The sequence below is a fragment of the Triturus cristatus genome, chromosome 9, assembly GCF_964204655.1.
Source record: "Triturus cristatus chromosome 9, aTriCri1.1, whole genome shotgun sequence".
Taxonomy (NCBI): domain Eukaryota; kingdom Metazoa; phylum Chordata; class Amphibia; order Caudata; family Salamandridae; genus Triturus; species Triturus cristatus.
This window is the reverse complement of record NC_140592.1, coordinates 841,771,242-841,793,226: the sequence shown is the minus strand read 5'-3', so window position 1 is coordinate 841,793,226 and position 21,985 is coordinate 841,771,242. Positions and strand designations below refer to the sequence as shown.

The 21,985-nt window shown below is 45.7% G+C and overlaps 1 protein-coding gene across 6 annotated transcripts in view; it reads right to left on the bottom strand.

Annotated features, from left to right (window-relative positions):
- The window catches only part of PPP1R13B (protein phosphatase 1 regulatory subunit 13B), a 509,136-nt gene that overhangs the window by 133,576 nt on the left and 353,575 nt on the right, over nt 1–21,985 (bottom strand). For all 6 annotated transcript variants that reach the window (XM_085626276.1, XM_085626274.1, XM_085626275.1 and 3 more), the window contains one exon: nt 20,286–20,778. In XM_085626276.1, the coding sequence (XP_085482402.1) occupies nt 20,286–20,778 (493 nt within the window). The remainder of the gene's footprint in view (nt 1–20,285; nt 20,779–21,985) is intronic.

Below are 21,985 nucleotides of genomic sequence, written 5' to 3'. Positions count from 1 at the left end.
GGGTACACGACAGATGTGCACTGATGCATATGGGATTTCACTTATGCCAAGGTACAACTCCCAAAGAGGCGACAGAGTATATGGTATAGTCACTTGTGAGCTCAGCAGTTAGCTTATGTCATTATAAATGGGCAAATTCTACTGTTAACTATGCTTAAGTGGTAATGTTGTTTTCTCATGTTTTTTGATCGAAATGCTTAGGACCGTTTAATGATACTTGCCAAACTTGTCCCACTTGACACGGCCGGCCCGTTGCGATTGTAGGCGGCTTGCTGTGTACCTTTACCTCAGCCTATATTGCTATGCAGAACACTACTTTGCGATGCCGGCCCGTCCAGGGATATAGGCATAATGCTGTGGTCAACGACTCTCGCTTTCAATAAAGGTTTTTTTGTGGGAAAAAAAAACCTTGGGACTGCAGACTAGGTTTTTTTCGAAGGGATATATCTTTCTAAATGAAAAGCAAGGAAGGGCTAGTCAGTTGAGAAGGCCGTAAATCATTAGCCCTGTGGCATTGTAATCAAACATACTACCTTTAAAAGAGAAACAGTATGGTGGCCAAACGCCAAGCATGGCGGACGTGTGGTAGAAGAGCTCCAGCCCAAGTCCCGATACTGTGGCAATTATTCTGGCAGCCGTAGACTACCCGTGCACCAACGAAGGCGCACCGAACTTTGGAGTGCCTGTGGAGCCCAGGGACCCTGGGAACGAGCCGCCCGGTGCTGATCCTCATGGAGTTTGACTGGATGGTGCAGACCGCTGTGATTGGAGAGCTGCCGATGTGATCCGAGGGCACTGAGGCGGACGTGGTGCGGCGGACACCCGACGCTGTGACAGGGAGCCCAGAGGTGAGGAGAAAATATAGCTGCCCCCCCTGTGGTGGTCAATAACTGAACGGGACAAACGAATCGGCGGAGTAATTCCACCCGAAGAAGCGCGGCTGGCTTGTAGATCCAAGATGGCGAGCGGAGCGCTTGCGAAGGCCTGAGTATGGGACGGCTGATAGAGGAAGTGAATCGGAGCTCTGGGGATCCCTCATTTCATGACTAACTGCACGCTTGCTAGGGTTGATGAGGGATCCTATACGGCCTGATATTTATGGCAGACGAGAAGGCGGAAATTGCGAGTGGCTTGTTTGCTGTGTCGCACCCGACTCTACGAGTCTCCTCGGAACGCCGACCACGGCGACGAGAGGAGGAGAGCAAAGCACTGACTGTTGGTATGTGGGGCTCAGCTAATTGACGCTGTAGAGGAGCACAGGGTCCACGAAAGCAGAGGGAGAGACACCCTGGAGTGAGGAGCCTCAGAGAAAGTACCTGTTTGTGGGGACACGCAATGGTGAGCCATAACTAGTTGAGCTGATCTGGACTGTATTAACTCCTTGAGAGCGACACCCCAAATAGCTACTACCACTGCTGGCAGCAGAGGCTCCTGAGCTTTCCTGGAGAGATTACTTGGCGCCGCTGTGTTCTGTGTCCCCCCGCATGCCAGAAGGCGCAGTGGTGCTGCTGCGGAATCAGAGACGGGCCAAGAGGGCTGTGCTATGGCCTCTACCTACCCCTGAGGCTGGGGTGACTCAACGGCTGCAACCGGACCAAAGCGGGGAAGAACTAGCACAATAGATTCGACACTAGAGGGTCAGGCTCACGCAGGGGGTCGTCTCGGAAGTGCTAGTGTCCTACCCCATAATTTCTAGGAGGGGCTGCTGTGATTCACGTAAGGAGGCACTGATTGCCTCGGTTCCTCGACGATATGGGACGTCCCAAGACCAAGCAGCCGGAACCGCCCCCCCCTCCCCTATAGAAGATGCACGGGACATGAACCAAGACAATCAGATGAATAGACCGGACACTGACGTGGTGCCGCCTAAGGAGCCCACTCCTAAAACAGACAAATTAGATCTGATCCTCAAAGAAATAAGAGACTCCCGGACAGCTATTGAAACCCAAATTGGAACACTGACCACTAGTGTTACCTTGCAGAAAGCGGATCACACGAAACTAGTGGATAAGGTCAAATCTAATAGATTGGCACTGGATGATCTATTACCCCAACAGACGATGCACACCTCTCAGTTGGAACAACTACAGCGTCAATTGAAGGGGCTACAGCATAGAGTGCATGATGCGGAGGGCAGATCTCGACGCAACAATGTCCGCATCTTAGGCATACCGGAACGGAGCAAAGGATCTAATCCCACACAATTTGTGGAGCACTGGCTGAGGGACAAGGTAGCTACAGGGGGCCTCACAGAGCATTACAGCGTGGAACGTGCACATAGAGTCCAAGCCCGACCTCCACAACCTGGGGCACCGCCCAGGCCACTCATAGCGATAATCCTAAATTACAAAGACCGCGATACGATCCTGCGAGCTGCCAGGGAGAACGCTTCCATAACGTTCGAAAACAAAACAATCTCTCTCTACCCGGACTTTACCCTGGCAATACAGAGGGCGAGAGCAACGTTCCAAGACGTTAAAAGGAAACTACAGATCCACAATTTGAAATATGTGCTGTTATTCCCTGCTCGTCTGAAAGTCTTGTATGGTCAAAAGGCTGTGTTCTTTGACAGTTCAGAAGAAGCGGCGGACTGGATTGAAATTACTTAGTCCCCACTATCATCACAACGCTCTTCTCAACCCAGAAGCCAACAACCAGGGACTCAGCGGGTGCGACACGACAGACCGGGCAGGAAGACTCAATCAGGAACCGGAAAGTGGACGAAACCCATCACAGGAGCAGATTTCGAACAGTCAGAGAGACGCCATACTGACGTCGGTGGCGCTAGCAGCACACGACGCACAGTCAGTGGCAGAAACTGTGGACTCATCTGAGGACGCTAATGTACATTCCGACTCTGAGGGCAGAGTGGCGCCGTTTCCTTTGGTCACCCCGCAGACTGCCAATGATTACCTGGGTTGACTACAGAACAATGATAGACTCTGGGTGCTGTATTGTCAGATGAGTATGAATCACTATACACTGTGCCAAATATGTTTGTAAAATAGATGCCTAGGAATGTTTCTTACTGGGTGGTCTGGGCGCTTGTAACACATTAGCTAAGATGGGATCTCGGGGAGAGTTCAACGAGAAGTGTGCATTACGACTTGTATGCAGTACGATACGAGAAGGGCGTTGGCCACCCCCCCTCAGGCGACGACTGCACTTGTTTATAGTAAAAATGTAGTTATTGTTGCATTATTTTTATGGTTTGGTCCTCGCCAGTTGTAAGGGGGAACCTCGTATTGGGTTGTTGAAAGGGGACTATGGACTCAACTGTATGTACAAAATTCAGAAGTCAGTACTTGGGGAGTTATCCCCCTAGCAGATGGTTTTGCAACGAACTCAATGACGCAACCCACTAGATATAAATACCTATCCTGGAATATATGAGGTTTGGGCTCCATACATAAGAGGCATAGAACTTTAGCGCAATTAAAACGTAGGAAGGCACACATAGTACTACTCCAAGAGACACATCTAGTACATATGGAGGCTTCTAAACTCCCCAAAAAATGGAGGGGGCAACTGTATTACACTTCCTACTCCGCCTTTGCCCGTGGGGCGGCGATTTGGATTAGAAATGTAACTCCCTTTGCGCTTTTAGAACAGCGGATTGACACAAATGGAAGATATGTATTGAATCACGGATTGTTAGATGGGGAGCACTTAGTGGTAGGCAGTAAATATGCTCCAAATATAGAACAGGATAAATATCTTGAGCTTCTTAGCAATGTACTGGTTGGTTGGGAGGGATACCCTTGGGTAATAGGTGGAGATTTTAACACAGTAATGGACATCGATCTGGACCGTTCGCACCCTCCCCTACAGGACACAGGATGTAGGAGACCGGTAGATGCACTACAGACATGGGCTGAGGGTTGGAACGTGGGAGATGTATGGCACAGGATGCATCCCAAAGACAAAGAGTACTCCTTTTTCTCAGCACCACATGGACTCCATATCAGAATAGACAGAATATTCTGCTCATTATACTTAATGGCAAACGCTATAGACACTACGTACCTGGGCAAAACATACTCAGACCACAATCCACTAGAAGTCATACTAACATGGGGGTTGGTCCCAACACCCATTCCAACGTGGAGACTACACCCCACATTATTAGAAGACTCTGTGTTTAGCACTACTCTCCACGGCCATAACCAATTATTTCACGGAAAACGCTGATACTGCCAGTACACGACAAATCAAATGGGACGCATTCAAAACAGTGATACGAGGGATGGCGATCAGTACCAAGGTAGGAGCACGCAAAGAACTTCTCGGTAGACTTAAGGATGCGGAAGACAAACTGGGTATACTGGAAAAGGAAGCAGTAACAAATACTGAAAGCAAGGGTAAATTACAAGAGATTAATATTCTATACGCTGAACTCCTAGAGGAGCTACGTATCCTGGATTATTGCCTATACACCCAGAAACAGCACCGGACTGCAGATAGGGCGGGCCCTTTACTTGCCAAGATCATTAAAGATGCGCCACCGATGTCTGTCATTCTTGAAATAACCACCTTGGACGGTGATGTAGTGCGCACACAGATGGAAATAAACGCTGCCTTTCATAGCTATTATGAACAGCTGTATGCGCCTCCGGAGGAGGCTGGGGAAGGAGAAATTGAAACATTCTTTGAGGGGCAGCAGCTTCCCCAGATACTCAAAAGACCAAGCGTCTGCTTTGCAGGGGCCTGTGACTGCAATGGAAATCAAAGCAGCGACTAAAGACCTACCCCGTAATAAATCGCCGGGTAATGATGGATTGCCCATAGAATTCTATGCCACATACTCTGTCTGGATTGTTGGTCCCCAGATTACGGGAACTATATCAAGCAGCATTTGATGGGGGTTTCCTCCTGCTCAGCACACTACAAGCCATAGTGATCTCACTCCCGAAGTCGGGCAGGGACAGTAGAGATATGGTAGGTTACAGACCCCTTTCACTTCTCAATACCGACTACAAGATATTGAGCAAGTTATTGGCAAACAGACTATTGCAATACATTACTAGACTGATCCACATAGATCAGTGTGGTTTTGTACCGGGAAGAAGTATGGGCCTCAATATTATAGAGACTATACCAGATAATGTCTCATACTCCCGTAGATACAGGGCCGCAAGGCTGCATCTCCCTGGACCTCTGACAAGCATTTGATTCACTGAACTGGAAATACATGTTGACCACGTTATCCAAGTTTGGAATTCCGATGGAATTCATACAATGGGTGCGACTGCTCTACACGAACCAGACGGTGCGGGCACGTACGGGGACTCACATCTCCCAGCAATATCAGATAGCTTGGGGCACCAGACAAGGATGTCCAATTTCGCCGTTATTATTTATTCTTGGGCTGGAGCCCTTACTTCTCAAGCTCCGCTCCCCGACGAATCCTAACGGAATACGCATAAATGATGTGAAACATGTGGTATCAGCGTATGCGGACGACCTCATTTTATACTTTAATAACCTGGATGACGACTATGAACCAACTCCGACTCTCTTTGCTACATACCAGAAACTCTCTGGGATCTCGATCAATGAAAACAAATCCTATGTATATTTTATTAATGACACGACCAGGACTGAACCAATCCGGTTCGGTAACAGGACATTTCAGGCTGCGACTGTTACGTTCAAATATCTGGGCGTCCAAATATATAGAGACGTAGAAGATATGTTGGATGGCAACTTGACAAGAGCTATAACATTGCTTAGAAAGTAGGTTCAGTTTTGGACACAATTGTCCAAATCGGTGCCGGGACCCGTAGCCATTGCTAAAACGGTAATGTTGCCAAGGCTGTTATATTACTTTGTAACCCTGCCTATTATAGTCCCGCTCCAGACGTTTAAGGTACTCGACACTCCTCTCATTGAAATGATATGGGGTCCGAGACGTAGACGTATAGGTCTACCTCAACTACAGATGACCTCTAAACAAGGGGGAATGGGAGCCCCGGATATGAGAGCATACTGTTATGTGGGCCAGCTGCAATGGTTGGCATACTGGATAGTGGGCCACAATCTCGGGGAAATCGCTATGACCCTCCGGGAATGGGAAAATGGGGAATTACACACACTGTTGTTTCCAGGCAGCAAAATTCCTATGATAGTGTCACCACTTCTACGGGTGGCCTTGTTATATTGGAAAAAGGCAACACGGTACACTAAGACAGTGGCGCCCTATGCTCCTAACATACCCCTACTGGGACTTCCTCTCCTATCGGGGACGGTGACAGTTAGGCATATCGCAACATAGGAAAAGGCCGGAATGACCACATTAGGTACGTTTTTTATTAACGGTATTTTAATGGATCATGAAGCATTTATGAGGGAGACAGGGGCACCAGGTAGATTATTTTTGCTCCACGCACATATATCTCGCTATATACAAAAGACATGGGCCCCAGTAAGGGAGGAGCCAACGACGCACACTTTAACCCACATGCAATTTAATGGGCAATGGAAGTAATTTAACAAGGTGGTTATACCGGGGAATTCGTGCGCACACCTTAGTGTCGCTTCAGGAAACCCGACAAAAATGGGACAGGGATCTTGGCCGGGTGCTCACAGATAGGGAATGGGAGACACTGTTGGGAGTACCCACGAAAAATCTCCAAAAATCCCAAATTTAAGTTCATCCAGCTCATGATAGTCCATAGAGCATATTTGACTCCACGCAAACTAAGCTTAATGTTTCTGGACGTACCAGACAATTGCCCCCGCTGTCACTCCTCAAATGCAAGATTAACACACATGATATGGGACTGCCCAAGATTAACTCACTACTGGTTGGTTGTACACAAACTAGTGAACGATGTAGCCCCGATACAGAATATTGTGACACTGGAATATAGCTTATTGGGTTTATGGCCGAAAGGCAGGAAGGAAAAGGAATAGCCCTGTCAGCAGATTCGCACATCTAGCACTGATACTGGCTATAAGGAATATTACTATGAGATGGAGGGCAGCGAGATCGCCCTCTACCTTAGACTGGTATAACGAGGTGGTCAGATGGGGAAGGGCAGAGGGAGCGGAACTTTAGCGAGAGGAATTGAATATGCTACTTACCAGTATGCATCTGTTCTTGGCATGTAGGGCTGCTGACATTCATATCTGTGCATAGATCGCCGCCTAGTGTTGGGTCCAGATGTTTGCACGTTGTTGTCCTGGAAGAGTCTTCGAAGTATCCTGGGATAGGTGACTCCTCCCCTGGACTACAGTGCGCATGGGCATCCTCTCCATCCTCAGATTGTTTTTTTCCGCCATTGGGTTCGGATGTGCTATCTTGACTCAAGTTAGGAAAATCTTTTTTCAGGCCAAAAGGCCTTTAGTTCGCGTCGGTACTGTTCTCGATCGGTATCGATAGTATCTTTGTTAGTTTACTAACTTCCAGAACAAACTTTCGCATCTTACCCGACCGTCGATTCGACATCAACGATGGAATCGAGGACCCCATTCAAGAGGTGTCCGGTATGCAATGCGAAATATCCCCACGTCGACGTCCATCCGGTGTGCAACAAATGCACAGATATGAATTCAGCAGCCCACATGCCTCGTACAAAGGGGGTTGCGAAAGATACCCATCTCGCTAGAATGGAATGCAATGCTGGAGGAATTTGTGAACATAGTTTTGCAGACATAGATGGGGAACATATAGATGGGAGATGCAGTCATGGTCTTCCTAATATGTGCGGTGAGATATGGAACGCTGTAAATTCAGAGTAATACTTATGTTTTGAAATGTCCACCTGCTATTGTAAATAACTGATAGATATTACATGGTACTGAAGGCAAATTAGCAAGTATATGATGCCATACTCAGTCCGGGGTGGGATGGTGGGGACAGTTGGATGTTGTTTACAATTCTTGCTTTTGTCATTAGATTTCCCTTATATTGTATATGATACACACTGTGGAATACGAGAATTGTATTGTTATAAAAATCAATAAAACTATGTTTACATTTTTTTTTTAAAAAGAGAGCGAGAAACAGTATAAATCTACAAAAATCAAATAGTGTAAAGTGGTATCTAGGAGCTTAGACAAAATAATAATGAAGCCGGTCTCATCACCACAGGAGGCATCTTCTTCATCCCACTTTCACTCAAAAAGAAAAGGAATAGTTGGTTTAAGCCTGGCTGGCCACAAGTACCTCTAAAGCATCTGAGGGCAAGCCCCAATATCCATACACGAGAATCTCCAGAGCCTGTATTTGAAAGCCAAAATCATGAGAATGGGGTGGGGAAACCATACTCCCTATTCTCGAAAGTGGGCGTGGTCTACGTGGAAGTCTCATAAGTCTATAAAGTGGCATCCATAAAAACCAGAGACGGGGCTAATAACTTATTATTGACCTTACCTACCAGCCACTGATTTCAGAAAAGACAAAGCCTCTACCACCGCTAGGCATTTGGTAAACATCCTGGGATATGACTTGAAAAATGGGTAAGATTCAAAACGGGTAGTGATCTTTGCATAAGGTTCTACCATCACCACTTATGCTTCCTTGCTATATGGCTTCATCGAGTGCTATCCTTCCTGAGTTTCATGCGTAGGCCTTTCAATCCCAGCCAGGACAAGTGTCATATGTCAGCCAAAGCAATGATGGGGTTATTTCTAACCTGGCCTCCCTGCTGAATGAGAAATTGATCTTCTGCAACTAATTGGTCATCCAAAAACTTCAGAATGTGAGATGTTCTGTTCTGTATAACTGTTCATGTCTTCATAGCACTGCAGCAGTGTCTATGGCTGTTACTTTGGTAGATCATGCCGTGCATCTCACAGAGTCCCAACATCTATACTGCCAAGCAGGCCGGCTGCACATCTATCCTGTGCCACCACTTTAAAACATTCCCATAGGCCGTACCTCGCCCAGGCACGCAGATCACAGGGGTCAGTAGATCAGCGGGGTACAAGTGGCACACCCCCACAGCACACCATAGCAGAGAGGTAGGACCCGATATTCACTGTCGACCACCATGGCCGCAGGGGGGTCTGCGCGGTTAGGGCTGCGCTCCAGCACCAGCAGGCCGTGGCCTGGGCTCCTGTGCCACAGCGCAAAGCAACAGGCTGGGGCGACAAAACTTCGCTGGCAACAGCACCACTCAGCCAGCTGGGGCCATGGCAACAAGTAGGCTCAGGGATGAGGCCGCCAACAGCAGGATTCGTAAAGGATAATGAATCAGCCAGCAGAGCCCTCTAATGAGCAGCTATCTTGCAGCCCGGTTAGGCTCCACCAAAATAGCTCAAACTGATCCAGCCTCTTTATGAATGTTGAAGACTGCACTCAACATGCCAAGAAGTGAGTGTGTTACAGTTTATTTTGGAGCTCAAGGAAGATGTGAGTTCATAAGACTCCTTGGGGAGAGGAGTTGACCTAACAGCTAGGCAGGTCGACCTCGAATCTGGGGAACCGGGTTCGAGACTCGGCAATGACACTGAACATCCTGTAATTCTGGGCAAATCACTTAATCTCCCCATGCCTAACAAAAATGAATGTGTCCTCATGTAACGCAACTGGTGCTCGTGTAAAGCCCTCTCATACCCGATACCTTCAGGTCAAGATCCCACTATATAAAACTCAGCTAAAAAAAAAAAGACTGCAAACAGATGTTTTGCCGCTGAATTAGCAGCGGGGCTATAGATTTGGACTTAACAGCCATAGTGAAGAACAAGAAGTAACTTACCTTTGATCATGCTTTTTCTGGTGCATACTCCAAAATAGGGCAGAGGCATCCATCCTCCTTGGGCGTGTCCGTGGACAAGAAAGGACTGGGCTTTGGTGGCTGGGTGGGAATACTACTACTTCCGATGCCCCTACTGTAGCCACGGAAGGGGCAGAAAGCAGAATGGGGTTGGCGTGGGGCCATGGCAGAGACTCAGCGACCCAGCACTGGCCTGGCTGCTCTTAAAGCGCTCCAAGGCAGATTCTGTCTCAAAGCCGAAGAGGCAGGTGCCACCGAAGGGCATGTCCATAAGATATGTCTGGACATCCCCCGAAAAGCCAGTAGATCTCAGCCAGGCATGGCATCAGATTGCCACTAAAGATGCAATCACTCTGCCCAGCAAGTCAATCGTATCCAGTCCGCAGCAAATGGGGAACTTTGCTACATCCCTGCCATCACCGATAGCTTGGGTCAGTATGGTTCGGGGCTCCCCTGAGACATGGACAGCACTTTTGTAACCAAATCCCAAATTGTGTCGGTATATCGGCCCAAGAGGCACGTGGTGTTCACCTACCACAGGGCAAGGCTGGCAGAACAGAACATCCCCTTGCCAAAGGTATCCAGCCTTTTGGATTCCCTATGCAGTGATGTGGTAGGGAATCAGGCCCTCCAAGGTGGTGTGCTGGGAGAGGAAAGCCGGGACCCCAGGAGAAGGGTAATGGTGGTGGGCAATTGGCCTGTGCACAGAAGCTTTTTTGCAAGGTTTGGCACATGCCCTGAGCAGGACATTTGTGAGCGATTTAAGAAAAGTGAGGTTCTGTGGTGGCGACTCTCGGCTGAAATACCTGTGTTAAGACATTCCTCATACTACTTGTCGCCAGCCTCTTCTAAGGGGTTCTGGTGGTCAAAGATCCTCAGATCCTCCCCAGACAGGAAATGTCAAAAGGCATTCCAGGAGAGTTGAGTAGTCTCATAAAACTTACAAAGCTGGGCGAGGATTGGTCCGGCCCCTGGATATTTGGGGAGCTGTTGAACGTACTCAGAGACAGGCCGCGTAGCTGACTTGTTGGTGCAGGGCCTACAGTGGTGACGTCGTTCCCACGCCTCTTCCGATGACTCGGACTGGCAAGTGGAAGAATATTGCTATGATTTTGTTTCTGGGACTTACCCAAATCCTTCAAGCTCAATGACGAGTAACTAGAACAGCTACACGAACGGGTGCAGGACCGTCCATGCAACCGGGACCTCAATCGTCATGGAGTCGATCAGTGATCACTCAAGCAGCGTCTTGGAATTCATGGCAAAATAGTCTTCAAATGCCTTGGAGTCGTGGACCGGCTCCAGGCACCAAAGGCAAACATGTCGGGGGTCTGTTACAGACATCTGTCTGTGACAAGAACCAAAAGATTTAAACCCCACAGGTTTTTTGGGTGACATCCCTGGCACTTTAGAAGACCAATATCAAAATGAGTCGACAAAATGTCAAAAAATTTGTTCAAAAAGTGGAAAAAAGGTAGCTCTCTTCGGATCTATGCTGATGGCGCAGAAAGAAAAGAACTGATGTCAGGAAGCGGGGGGGTGCCTTTGAGTCATTGAGCATGTCATTTTCAGCACGGACAAAGCTGATGTGGTGCTGAATTATGCCACTTACCGGCACGCAGAGGTAATGCACTAGAAGACTAAGGAGTGGCTTAGATTTGTCGCGTTGCTACACGGCATACACATTTAAATAGCTGCCCTCCAATGGGCTCTCAGATGAAATCCCCGTGTCTCCTGGGAATTGAAGAGTGTCCCGCAGCCTGCATTCAAACCCATGTTGGATTAAGCCCAAAACAAACGGTCCCACTGGGCCGCCAAGTGTGCCAAAATGTCTGTGATCCAAAGGACCTGCTTCCCCACTCTAAGCCACGTCTTTGATAAAGGAATTCTCCAAAACACGTCAGGCGGACTTACCCGATATGTAAAATGTGCTTCCTCGTCTGATGGTGAATAAAGATATGCTCTTCTGTTTCCCGAGTACGCCCTCAATTTGCTGAAGCAAACTGTTTGATGATATATTTGCGGCGGTTCAGGCTGCACCACCCTAAGGATATGACAGGGGCCATGGGGCTCGGAATCTTCCGATGCTCGTTTTGGGGAACCAGGTCCTTTGGATCACAGACATTTTGGCACACTTGGCGGCCCATTGTCTTGGATATATACAGGATTTGCAGTACACATATATATATATATATATATATATATTGGAAAAAAAATAAAGTTAAAGGTTAATCTAGCTAAAGAATCAACATGTCACCCAAGGAGGGCTAGATCCTATAGAGCCCATACTCCAATTAGCACCCAAACTACCTTACCCCAATGACAAGACCAATCTGAGCCAAGCATTAACCAAAGTGGGTAGAAGATAGTAGAGGGCCCGATGATACAGGAGATAAGCTCCAACACCAAATAAAAGTGATCTGGTGGAACATCACTGTGTTACGGTCGAAACTGTCGGATTCCAACTGGGCTAATCTAGTAGACGGATGCCACATATGCCTGTTTCAGGCAACATGGGCGACTGAACCAATCTTCAGGGTGGAGTACACAAATTATAGTGCTTAGACCAGATCATCGTCGGCGGGGCGTCCGGCAGGAGGTCTAATCATCTGGGTTGACATGTTTGGCCTGCAAAGTCCGCAGGATAAACATCGAGTCAGCTGGGAATTGATCTTAAATCTTTCAAAGGGGAGTTTGCATTAAGGTTAATTAATATATACAATCGCTTAAAGAATCAAAATCAGGAGTCTTCCACAATAGCATCTCTGATTAACTTTTCTAGAGAACTCAGAGAGGGGGCAGTATTTAATAGTAGCTTGAGTCTTAAATGTAACCTATGAGCCAGTGGTTTATGTCCAGGACCTCGTTCAAGAGGATGAGTTAGCAAGAGCCATTAAAACAAGCATTGGCATAGCCAATAGGTCTCGCCTTTGGGACCTTATAAGTAGCCATGCAACAGTTGCATAACTAAATACTTATAAGGTCCCAAAAGCGAGACCTATTGGCTATGCCAAGAGGCCGCACGGCTGCGAAAGTGATCGCGATCAAACATCAAAGCGGCCGCAAAAGTGAAAGTAATCGCGGTGCGCGCCCCCGCGCATATGCACTGTAGCTCTAGGCTGGCCTGGTAGCACTTTTTGGAGCCCTCTCAAAAAGTCTCGCCAGACCAGCGCATGCGCTGGGTCAGGCGAGACCTAAAAATTGCAGATACCTCCACTTAAGAGACGCTTAAAGATGGGGCAGCAAGTCTTGTCCTTTACCCTAGCCTATGGAGTACATGCTTGCAATGGGTGGATGCCATCTAATCCAGATGCATCCTTTACCTTTAAAAGGGCGAATGCTCAAAGTAGGATCAACTATATAATGGTCGATCTAGATCTGTGGCATAAAGTATAATATATATATAATATGTCCATCATACCCAGACATGATAGTGATCACAATGCACTGGTTATGGGGCTAATTGATATCCCTTATCTGACAAGCTGCATCAATAGAGTGGCCTTGCCCATAACCACAACAAATAATGACAGACGGATTAAATGGTGCCATGTAGTAACAGACGAGAAGTCATTAGCCGCCATATACGCAGAGGTAATCTCAACTCTCCTTAACTCTCCTTATCCTGTGTAACTCTGGGTGTGATGACTTAAGAATTATGCTTAGTTTTTCCTATCTTCTCAAGGCAATTAAAAGTTATTTCTGTAGACAATTTCAAAGTATCTGTGTTAGGCGGAAAGACACGCCCTGGTATAATGGGAATAGTAAACAGGCCAGAACCGCATTAGTTACTGCAGTGAAGAGCAGAAACAGCACTGTTATAGCCTTAGTTGAAGCATCTAGCATGAAAGATTGTAAGTTATTCTGGCACTTACTGGCCAAAGGAGCAGTGCAAATGGTAAAAAATGACTTTTTTATTCAATCACATGTATGGGAAGAGCATTTTACCTAGTTGTTCTCAAGGGAGGATAGTGAAACAGACACTGAGATTACTAACGTTGGGCCAAATCAGCTAACTGAAATAGAAGCAGCCGAAGTAGTTACTTTTATATTAGAAGAAACTGTGTCTGCAATCTGCAGCCTAGGAAAAGGTAAAGTACCAGTGCTAGATGGAATACCTGGAGATCTCTACCGATCGGAGCCCATCATATGGTTATCCGTCTTTCATTCAACATTCAACGCTATTGCTCTGGGGGTGGGGGGATGGGGAGGGGGGGGGGGGGGGGAGTTATTACATGTACTTGAAAGAGTGCCAAAATTACACCGATATTTAAGAAAGGATATAATAGGGACCCATCCAATAATAGGCCAATTAATCTTACAGGTACTGCACAGAAAAACTTTTGCTAACTGATCATGACACACTAACACACTTGGATTGAGGAAAATAACATACTGTTACACGTGCAAGCAGGCTTAAGGGAAAGAGCAAGCACTTTGGACCAAGTGTTACGTTTTTTATTGCTTATTTGAAAGGAAGTCACTATCAGGAAGGGTCACCTCTACATTGTGTTCATAGATCTCAATCAAGCATTCAACTCTATCAATCGCACTGAACTATGGGCCACTCTTGAGGGATCTAGGGCTGCTCAATGGTTTGCAACAAATCATAATGCACATGGAACCAAGATTCCTATGTTCAGGTTCGGTGGAACCAAAGTGGTGAACTTACTGACAAGATAAATGTGCAAAAGGGAGTCCGCCAAGGTTGTGTTCTACCCCCAACCCTATTTACTTTATATATGAACTGGCTAATTAATGCATTATTTGACTGTGGGAGTGATCCTCCCAAACTTGCGGGCAGACAAATTTCCTCACTCCTGTTTGCTGACGATACGCTCTTGATTGCAAAAACACCAATGGGCATGCAGAATGTATTATATAGGTGTGCAACTGCTTGTATCGATTTTGGTCTGAGGTTAACTGCACAAAGATTACATTAATGGCCTTTAACCCTCACCGTTCCTTTAAAGGGAAGTTAAGGCTGGCTTCAAACACACTCGAACAAGTCAAGATTTTTGAATACCTGGGGTTAGATTGAATAGTAACTTGAGATGGACCGACCAAATCCAAGAGTTGTCTTGCACTCCAGCATGTAGACACCGCAGTTGTAATAAACTCAATCTGTCTATCGCCTTATCACCACAGCTATTGAAATACATCGAGCTAGAAACTTGGGCGTTGCTCTTTATGATGCTGAATTGTGGGGTATGGAACAGACAAAGTGCCTAGAGCTGGTAGAATATAATTTCATAAAATCCCTACCAAATCTTCCAATTAACACCGAACTACTACCAGCCGGGCTAGATCTTGGGCTAAAGAGCATTAAGCATATTGCAGAACCAAAGGCTTTAGTGTTCTGGGTTAGACTATGGACTAGCAAAATTTGGATCCCAGTCAAAGAAGCCATGGCTGAAGTACAAACTCTTGACAAAGCAGCCGGACGAGTTAAGTGGATCAGAGAGGTTAGGCAATGACTGTTGAGATTGGGGCTGAGGGATATGTGGGAGAATCCCAAATCCCTTACGAAAAGAGCAGGAGCTCTTTTAAATGCAAGGTTTTGGGTCCATATCCGGGATTCCTGTTTTAATGCTGCATTACTGGGCACCTTAACAGTAAGGTTCCTAGATTTCAAATGCATTTTTTTATTTGAAGTGGTTATAGATGAGACACACTGTTTGCAGACAGTGAAACTCCCAAACCACAGAGTATTAAAATGTATCAACTAAGAACAGTGTTCACTCTATGCCAAACTTAACCAAAGAGAAACTATTCAATAACAAAATACCCAAGGTCTGAAGATGCCAAAGGTTATACAACTAGCAGACTTCATACTGTGGTGAAAACTTTCAAGACAGACCATCTTTTGAAGCTAAACAAGCACATGTACAAGGGTTAGTACCAGGTGCACACAGTTTCTATGTTAATGTTGAAATTGACATGCTACAAAGTTTCTGTTTAAAAACACTAGGCTGCTTACAATACTTATTTGCCCTGTTGGAAACTTTTTCTCCAGAAACAATAAACGTTTGTGGAACATACTGGGCATAAATCGTCAACTGTCATCTGCATACAGGGTTAATCCTGAACACAAAGATTTATAATGTGTTCAACACATTTGCATACCTATAATGCATTAGGAGCACATTTTGTAAACAATTACACCCATTAGCTGGACACAGGGCTGCACAAATTAGGTCCTCCATTATTTATAGGTGGATGCCCCAGTGCCCACTTTGGGCACTGACGAACCACTACATTGGGAGTCGCGGTGGTAGCCCCAGGACCCCCACACCCCAGCCAGCTCCCTGCATGCTGCTGAAGAAGCAGGCATTGCTCCTGCACCAATGGAGCAGCTATTTCATACTTGCTCCCTCCGGACAAGAGCAATATGTGCTCTGTTTCAGAACACAAGTCTGCTCCCAGCCGGCAGGAGCATCTTTAAATGTCCCGCCAGCTGGGATAATACTTACGTGTTTGCTTCCATTTGGCAGGAGATTTAAAAATGCTCCCGCCTGACAGGATCAAACATATGTTTCCCTGCCCGAACTGGTGGGGGCAGGGAAATTACTGTGTCCCGGGGGTGGGCTCCCTAGGACACAGTCACTGAGCCGGCTCCCTTAAGACTCTTGCAGTAGTCCCTCACACCCAACAGTCTAGATATACAAATATTTTGAACTTTATTTTCTGAAAAACTACTGAATGAATTTACACCAAATCACAAAAAGCCAAATATGTAAACCAAGATCTAGCTTTCTGACAAATTTAGTAATTCTGTTCAGCAGTTTTTGCGGTAGTGCTTCTTAAAGAAGTCTATGAAAAATGCATGGGGATATTCTGTTTAGAGACCCCTCTTTTTTCTGGGCCTTGCTTGATGGATCACCCCGAAACTTTCCATGCACAAACTAGACAAAAAAGAGAATCTTTTCAGAAAGTTTTGTGGCGATTCGTAAAACAGCCCCAAAGTGATTGGAAATGCTTACCTAACTCCCCAGTGGAGACTGATTTAGTCTAGCTATCGTCTTTGGGGACTTCTCTAGCTGCTACATTTACTGTCTTTTTATCCTTCTCAGGGTGACAGGCATAAATGATATGTGTCTGTAACAGTGCTTGCCGCATGACTTTTCTTTATGTATCTAGTATCAGGATGAAAAAAATGTCAAAGGAAGTTTTAACATAGATGGGGGGATCCAATATTAACACTGAGGAGTGCCATGCTATTGTGAATAGGCTGAGATTGAGAATAAATATTTAATGTTGAGGAAAACTTAAAGGAAGGTAATATCAACCTTAGGAAACATCACATAAGTTATTTGGCACAACCTCAACCTGGCCAAAGAAGTTAAATGTTTTTTTTCTTTTTAACTGTAGAAAGTATGAAGGAAACTCTAGTAAATGTAGGGGAAGCAATCTTCAAGCTGGCTATCCACACAATTCTACCATGGCGGAGTAGACTGTTGGTGGAGAATCATGTCCTCAGAACATGAAGGCTTCAGCCTGTCCGTATCTAAAAAACATTATGTTAGTGTTACCTCTCACACAGCCCTTGAATTCTTTTTCCATGTGCAGCGTGCAACACTCCATAGGGCAGCCAGGACCAAGGCAGTATAAACACAAACGTAAGCAGCTATGGTTACTCTTGTTCTTTGAGAGACAGCGACACTTTGAATAAAGGATCATGGCTTGATAAAAAAAAATGTAATGGGACTGCAGTGAGAACAAAGATAAAACGGCTGTGTAAGAACCCTGTGAAGAAACACAAGGTCAACAGAAAGAATAATTGAGGGGGAAGTTGGAAAAAAAAACAAAGTGGATGAATATTGCCTAAAGGTTTTCAGAGATTCTAACACACAGAGTGTTGAAAGAAGACATAATGCAAGTAGATCATCTAGGGGCCTATGCATCAACAATGCCATTTGCGATTCCTTATTAGCGAAAAATAAGGAATCGCTAATAAGGAATAGCAAAAGGCTATGCATGTAGGAATCGCTATTCAAATAGCGATTCCTTAATATTCCTTATTACCGAATCGGTAATACCGAATCGGTAATAAGGAATACCTACCCATTCATTCCTATGGGCTTGGAGGCCCATAGGAATAAATGTAAAGCCAGTCTGTATTAGCGATTCGGTATTACCGAATCGCTAATAGCGGGAGCACTTTCAAGGGTGCCAGGGTGTCAAAAGGACACCCTGTTGCACCCCTGAAAATGATATGTGCACATATGTTGCACACACACATGCTCTAAGGGCATGTGTGTGCGCAACATGAAACTTTGAAAAATGCACAAAAGTGCATTTTTCAAAGTTTTTGCAAATTACCATGCAGTTCATCTTCATGGTAATTTGCTCCCCTTATTAGCGAAATCGCTAATTTTTTAACTTTGATGCATTGCATTTAAGGAATCTCACTTTGGGATTCCTTAAATGCAATCGCTATTTAAGGAATCGGTATTTAAGGAATCCCTATTTAAAGAATCGCTATTTAAGGATTCCTTAAATAGCGATTTCTGCTTTTGGGTTGATGCATTGGGATTGGGTATTTTTTACTTAATACCAGGAGCTATTACCGAATCGGTATTTTACCGACTGGATTTTGGGTTGATGCATGAGGCTGCTAGAGGCCTAAATGGGAGTGGGGGGGGGAGAGGAAGAGGTCACCTTAGCCTTATTTAAGAGTTAAGAAAAAACCCTCAGTTTTGGAATGGTAACTAAACAATGGATTAAGTCACAAAGGCAAACACGTTCCTCTAGAAGCTACTGACTGAGCAAATACTTGAAATAATGTGCAGTCAAACCATTTGTGTACTATGAAGCAATCAGTCATTGAGATTCTAAATGTGTCAAGCCCCGGGGACTTGCCACCTCAGATATTCTATCCTACTATATGGCATCCCACCTGCTGGTCCTGAATGAATGGTGGTATGGCGACAGGTCGGATCCGGCATATAGCCTTGAACGCCGCCTAATGGGGGATCATTCGCTACATACACTCCTCTATTCCGCTCCGCTGCGACGTTTACTACCAAGTGTGACGCAACTGGTCTTTCAGATTTGGAGGCAGGCGCTGCGGAAGATGGGTTGGTGGAATCTCCTCACGGGGGAGACGCCACTATGGAGAAACGGGGGTCTGCCGCAACTGGCGGCCCTCCCGGATTTCGGGACTGGGATGCGATAGGGATTTCCACCTTGGGTGACGTTATGAGGGGGCCCATTCTGAAATCCTTCCAGGAGCTCCAGAAGGACTTTCATATGCCGCGTACCCAATTCTTTAAATACTTGCAGTTCTGGCATGCTCTTTCCCCCAGTCTGGTGGGTCTTGAGTAGTTGGACGATTTTAGTCCACTTGAGGCGAAGGTGTTCATGGGGGACCTACGAGACCACAAGATTTCGAGAATATATCAATCCCTGGTGACTCACTGCTCCCCGTCGTTGCAGCATCTCCGTGTGGTTTGGGAGGAGGATGTGGGTCAGCTGGAGGAGGAGGACTGGACGGAGGCCCTGGCCTCGCCGCGTGGGGCGGCTGTCGCTGTGAGCCTTCGACTCATCCAGTTTAAATATCTGCACAGAGTCTATTTCACCAGAGTTAGGTTGTATAAGGCGGGCCTGGTGGCCTCTCCGCATTGCCTCCGTTGCCTGAATGCAGAGGGGACGCTGCTACACACGGTATGGGACTGCCCTGTGTTAACTAGGTTCTGGCGGGGGGTATTGACCTGTTTGTCAGAGGTGCTGGGTTGGGATTTCCCACGGTCCCCCAAATTGGTGCTCTTGCATGTGATGGAGAATATAGGGGGCAATGTCTATAAGCGCCATCTGATGCTCCTGGGTTTTACTCTTGCCAAGCGCGATATAGCGAGGGCGTGGAAGGCGACAATCGCACCTTCAATATCTGTCTGGAAGACCGGTCTCGATTTTTGTATGGGACTAGAGGCCCCCATCTATGTGGCACGGGGCTGCCCCCATAAACATTATAAAATATGGAAGCGCTGGGCGGACTACAGGGGACTGGAATTAGAGCCCATATTAGAGGAATAATTGGATGGGTGGTGGACCATCTCCCTCCAGCTTTAAAGGGGCATGGCACACTGGAGTACCAGGCGCAGCCGGGTCTGGGGGTTATGGGTCATGGAGAGAACAGAATAGTAGTCGTGTATAGATCAGCTGCTTTGCCTAGATGGGCAGTGCGATGGGTGGGGGAGTGGGGTGGGGGGTGGTGTTATGTTTTTTTAAGGGAGGGGACTGCCTTGGTTCTGCATGTCTCCTTTGTAGTCTTTATACGATATTTCATAAGGAAAATGTCAAAGCTGGTATGTTGTATCTTGCTATGGTTGAAGTCTCTGGGCCACAGATCGTCGCTTAATGTGTCTTTGACGAATAAAATTTGTTTACAAAAAAATGTGTCAAGCCCCACACTATTTTCATATATCAAAACACCACTCTTATCAAACCTCTATCGTTTAGTAACACAATGACCTAATTTCTGCAGAGTTTTTTTTAAAGACACCAATCTAAGGAATAGTTTCAGTTTGCTCTATGTATAAATGAAAATATAATAAACACTACCTGCTTTGACAGATTTGTTTAGTGAATTGTACACAGATTGTTGATAGCTCTTTGGTGGCGCTGACTGCTGAAGGTACATGGAATAAATGGAACTTGAGTTCACAGTCTGAGGGCCTTTCCTGGGAGACTGTGGCCTGGATTCTTTATCAGCCAGAAAAGGTCGGATTGCCACAGTTATAGGAAGCTCTGGTCTAGGATCTCCACTCGGGAAGAAGGGGGAGGAAGAAGAATGATAAGTAGGACTTGGCGGTACAGATATTCGCTGCTGTATTTGCTGAGAAGTGCCTGGTTGATTCGTGTTGCTGGGCGGCGGTAGAGGAAGAGGTCTTTGTCGGTTTGGTAGTGTAGATCCTGGTCTGGGCAGGCTGCCATCCTTTCTTCTCTCCAGTGAGTTTGTAGAACCTGCTCCCAGAGCAATAGAGCTTGGATACGTTCCATAATTGTGTGACAGTTGCTTAGTTATGGGAGGTGACATTTTCCCTATTTCAGAGCCCTGGAAAAGGACAAAGAAATTAAGTCAAAATTTTCAATTCAGATATTTTCATGTACAATTCTTTATCAAAAATAGTGGTAATGTTGAACTTGCAACACTACCACACATCTACTATTTCAAGAAATGTGTATTTGTTCAATAATGGGGATGAGTCTGTTTATCAGATGGTGCATGCAGGGGATTTGGAAGATACAGGACTGTCAAGCGAAATGGGCAATTTTTGGTTTTTGAAACCATAAGATGCTCCCAACTGAAAACTGAGTAGTTGTGCTGGTATGGACATCTTAAGGATTTTGGGGACCCTGAGCCAAGCATATTTTGAGGGACCCTGTCCGGAACAGCTTTGAATTCATGATCCAGTTTCAGCTCTTTCATGCCGTCTTGGGTCAGGTCACTGACAAAGGAAAAAAAACATGAAAAAGGGGGTGTTCCCTTAAATGACAAGGAAAAAAGTTTAACTATCAAAAACAGTATACCCACACACCACAACAAGAATAAATTTATTCAAAACAGTTTTTAATTTTCATTTTATATATATATATATATATATATATATATATATATATATATATATATATATATATATATATATATATATATATATATATATAGATATCAACATGATTTTTTATAATAAATAGAGTAATTCCATTTGAACAATACAAAACATTTAGGAAGAATATACATAATCAAAAACATGCAAAAACAGTCTGAAACCTAGGACACGCAGTGACACTTCAAAAAAAGACACCAATTAGATCCACTCATACATCCAAACATCCCTTTTATACAGTCAAATTCATACACAAACATTCACGTCCATATCACTATACATAAGGACAAGAAAAGCGCCGACGCGCGTTTCGGACAAGTGCCAAATAGAGGCTTCCTTCATCAGGGCGCACTTGAGATATTACACAGGCAGACAAAATAATGTCTGTGATACGGTCCTGAGAAGCGGTCCTGGTAGCAGCAAGGCTGTGGGTGGGTATTCTAGATACCCTACAATCACGGGGCCCCTTTAAGTATGTAAAAGGTCAGCAGATTGTAAAAACATGAATACGTGGATAGAAATCCCAGGATTCCACCGGTCAAGATTTCGCACTTTTAGATAGGCCCACAGGGGATCCAGGCGTAAGAGGGAACCAGGTTTAAAAGCAAATCAACGAAAACATTCCAGGTATCTCAAAAGGAAAGATAAACGCTG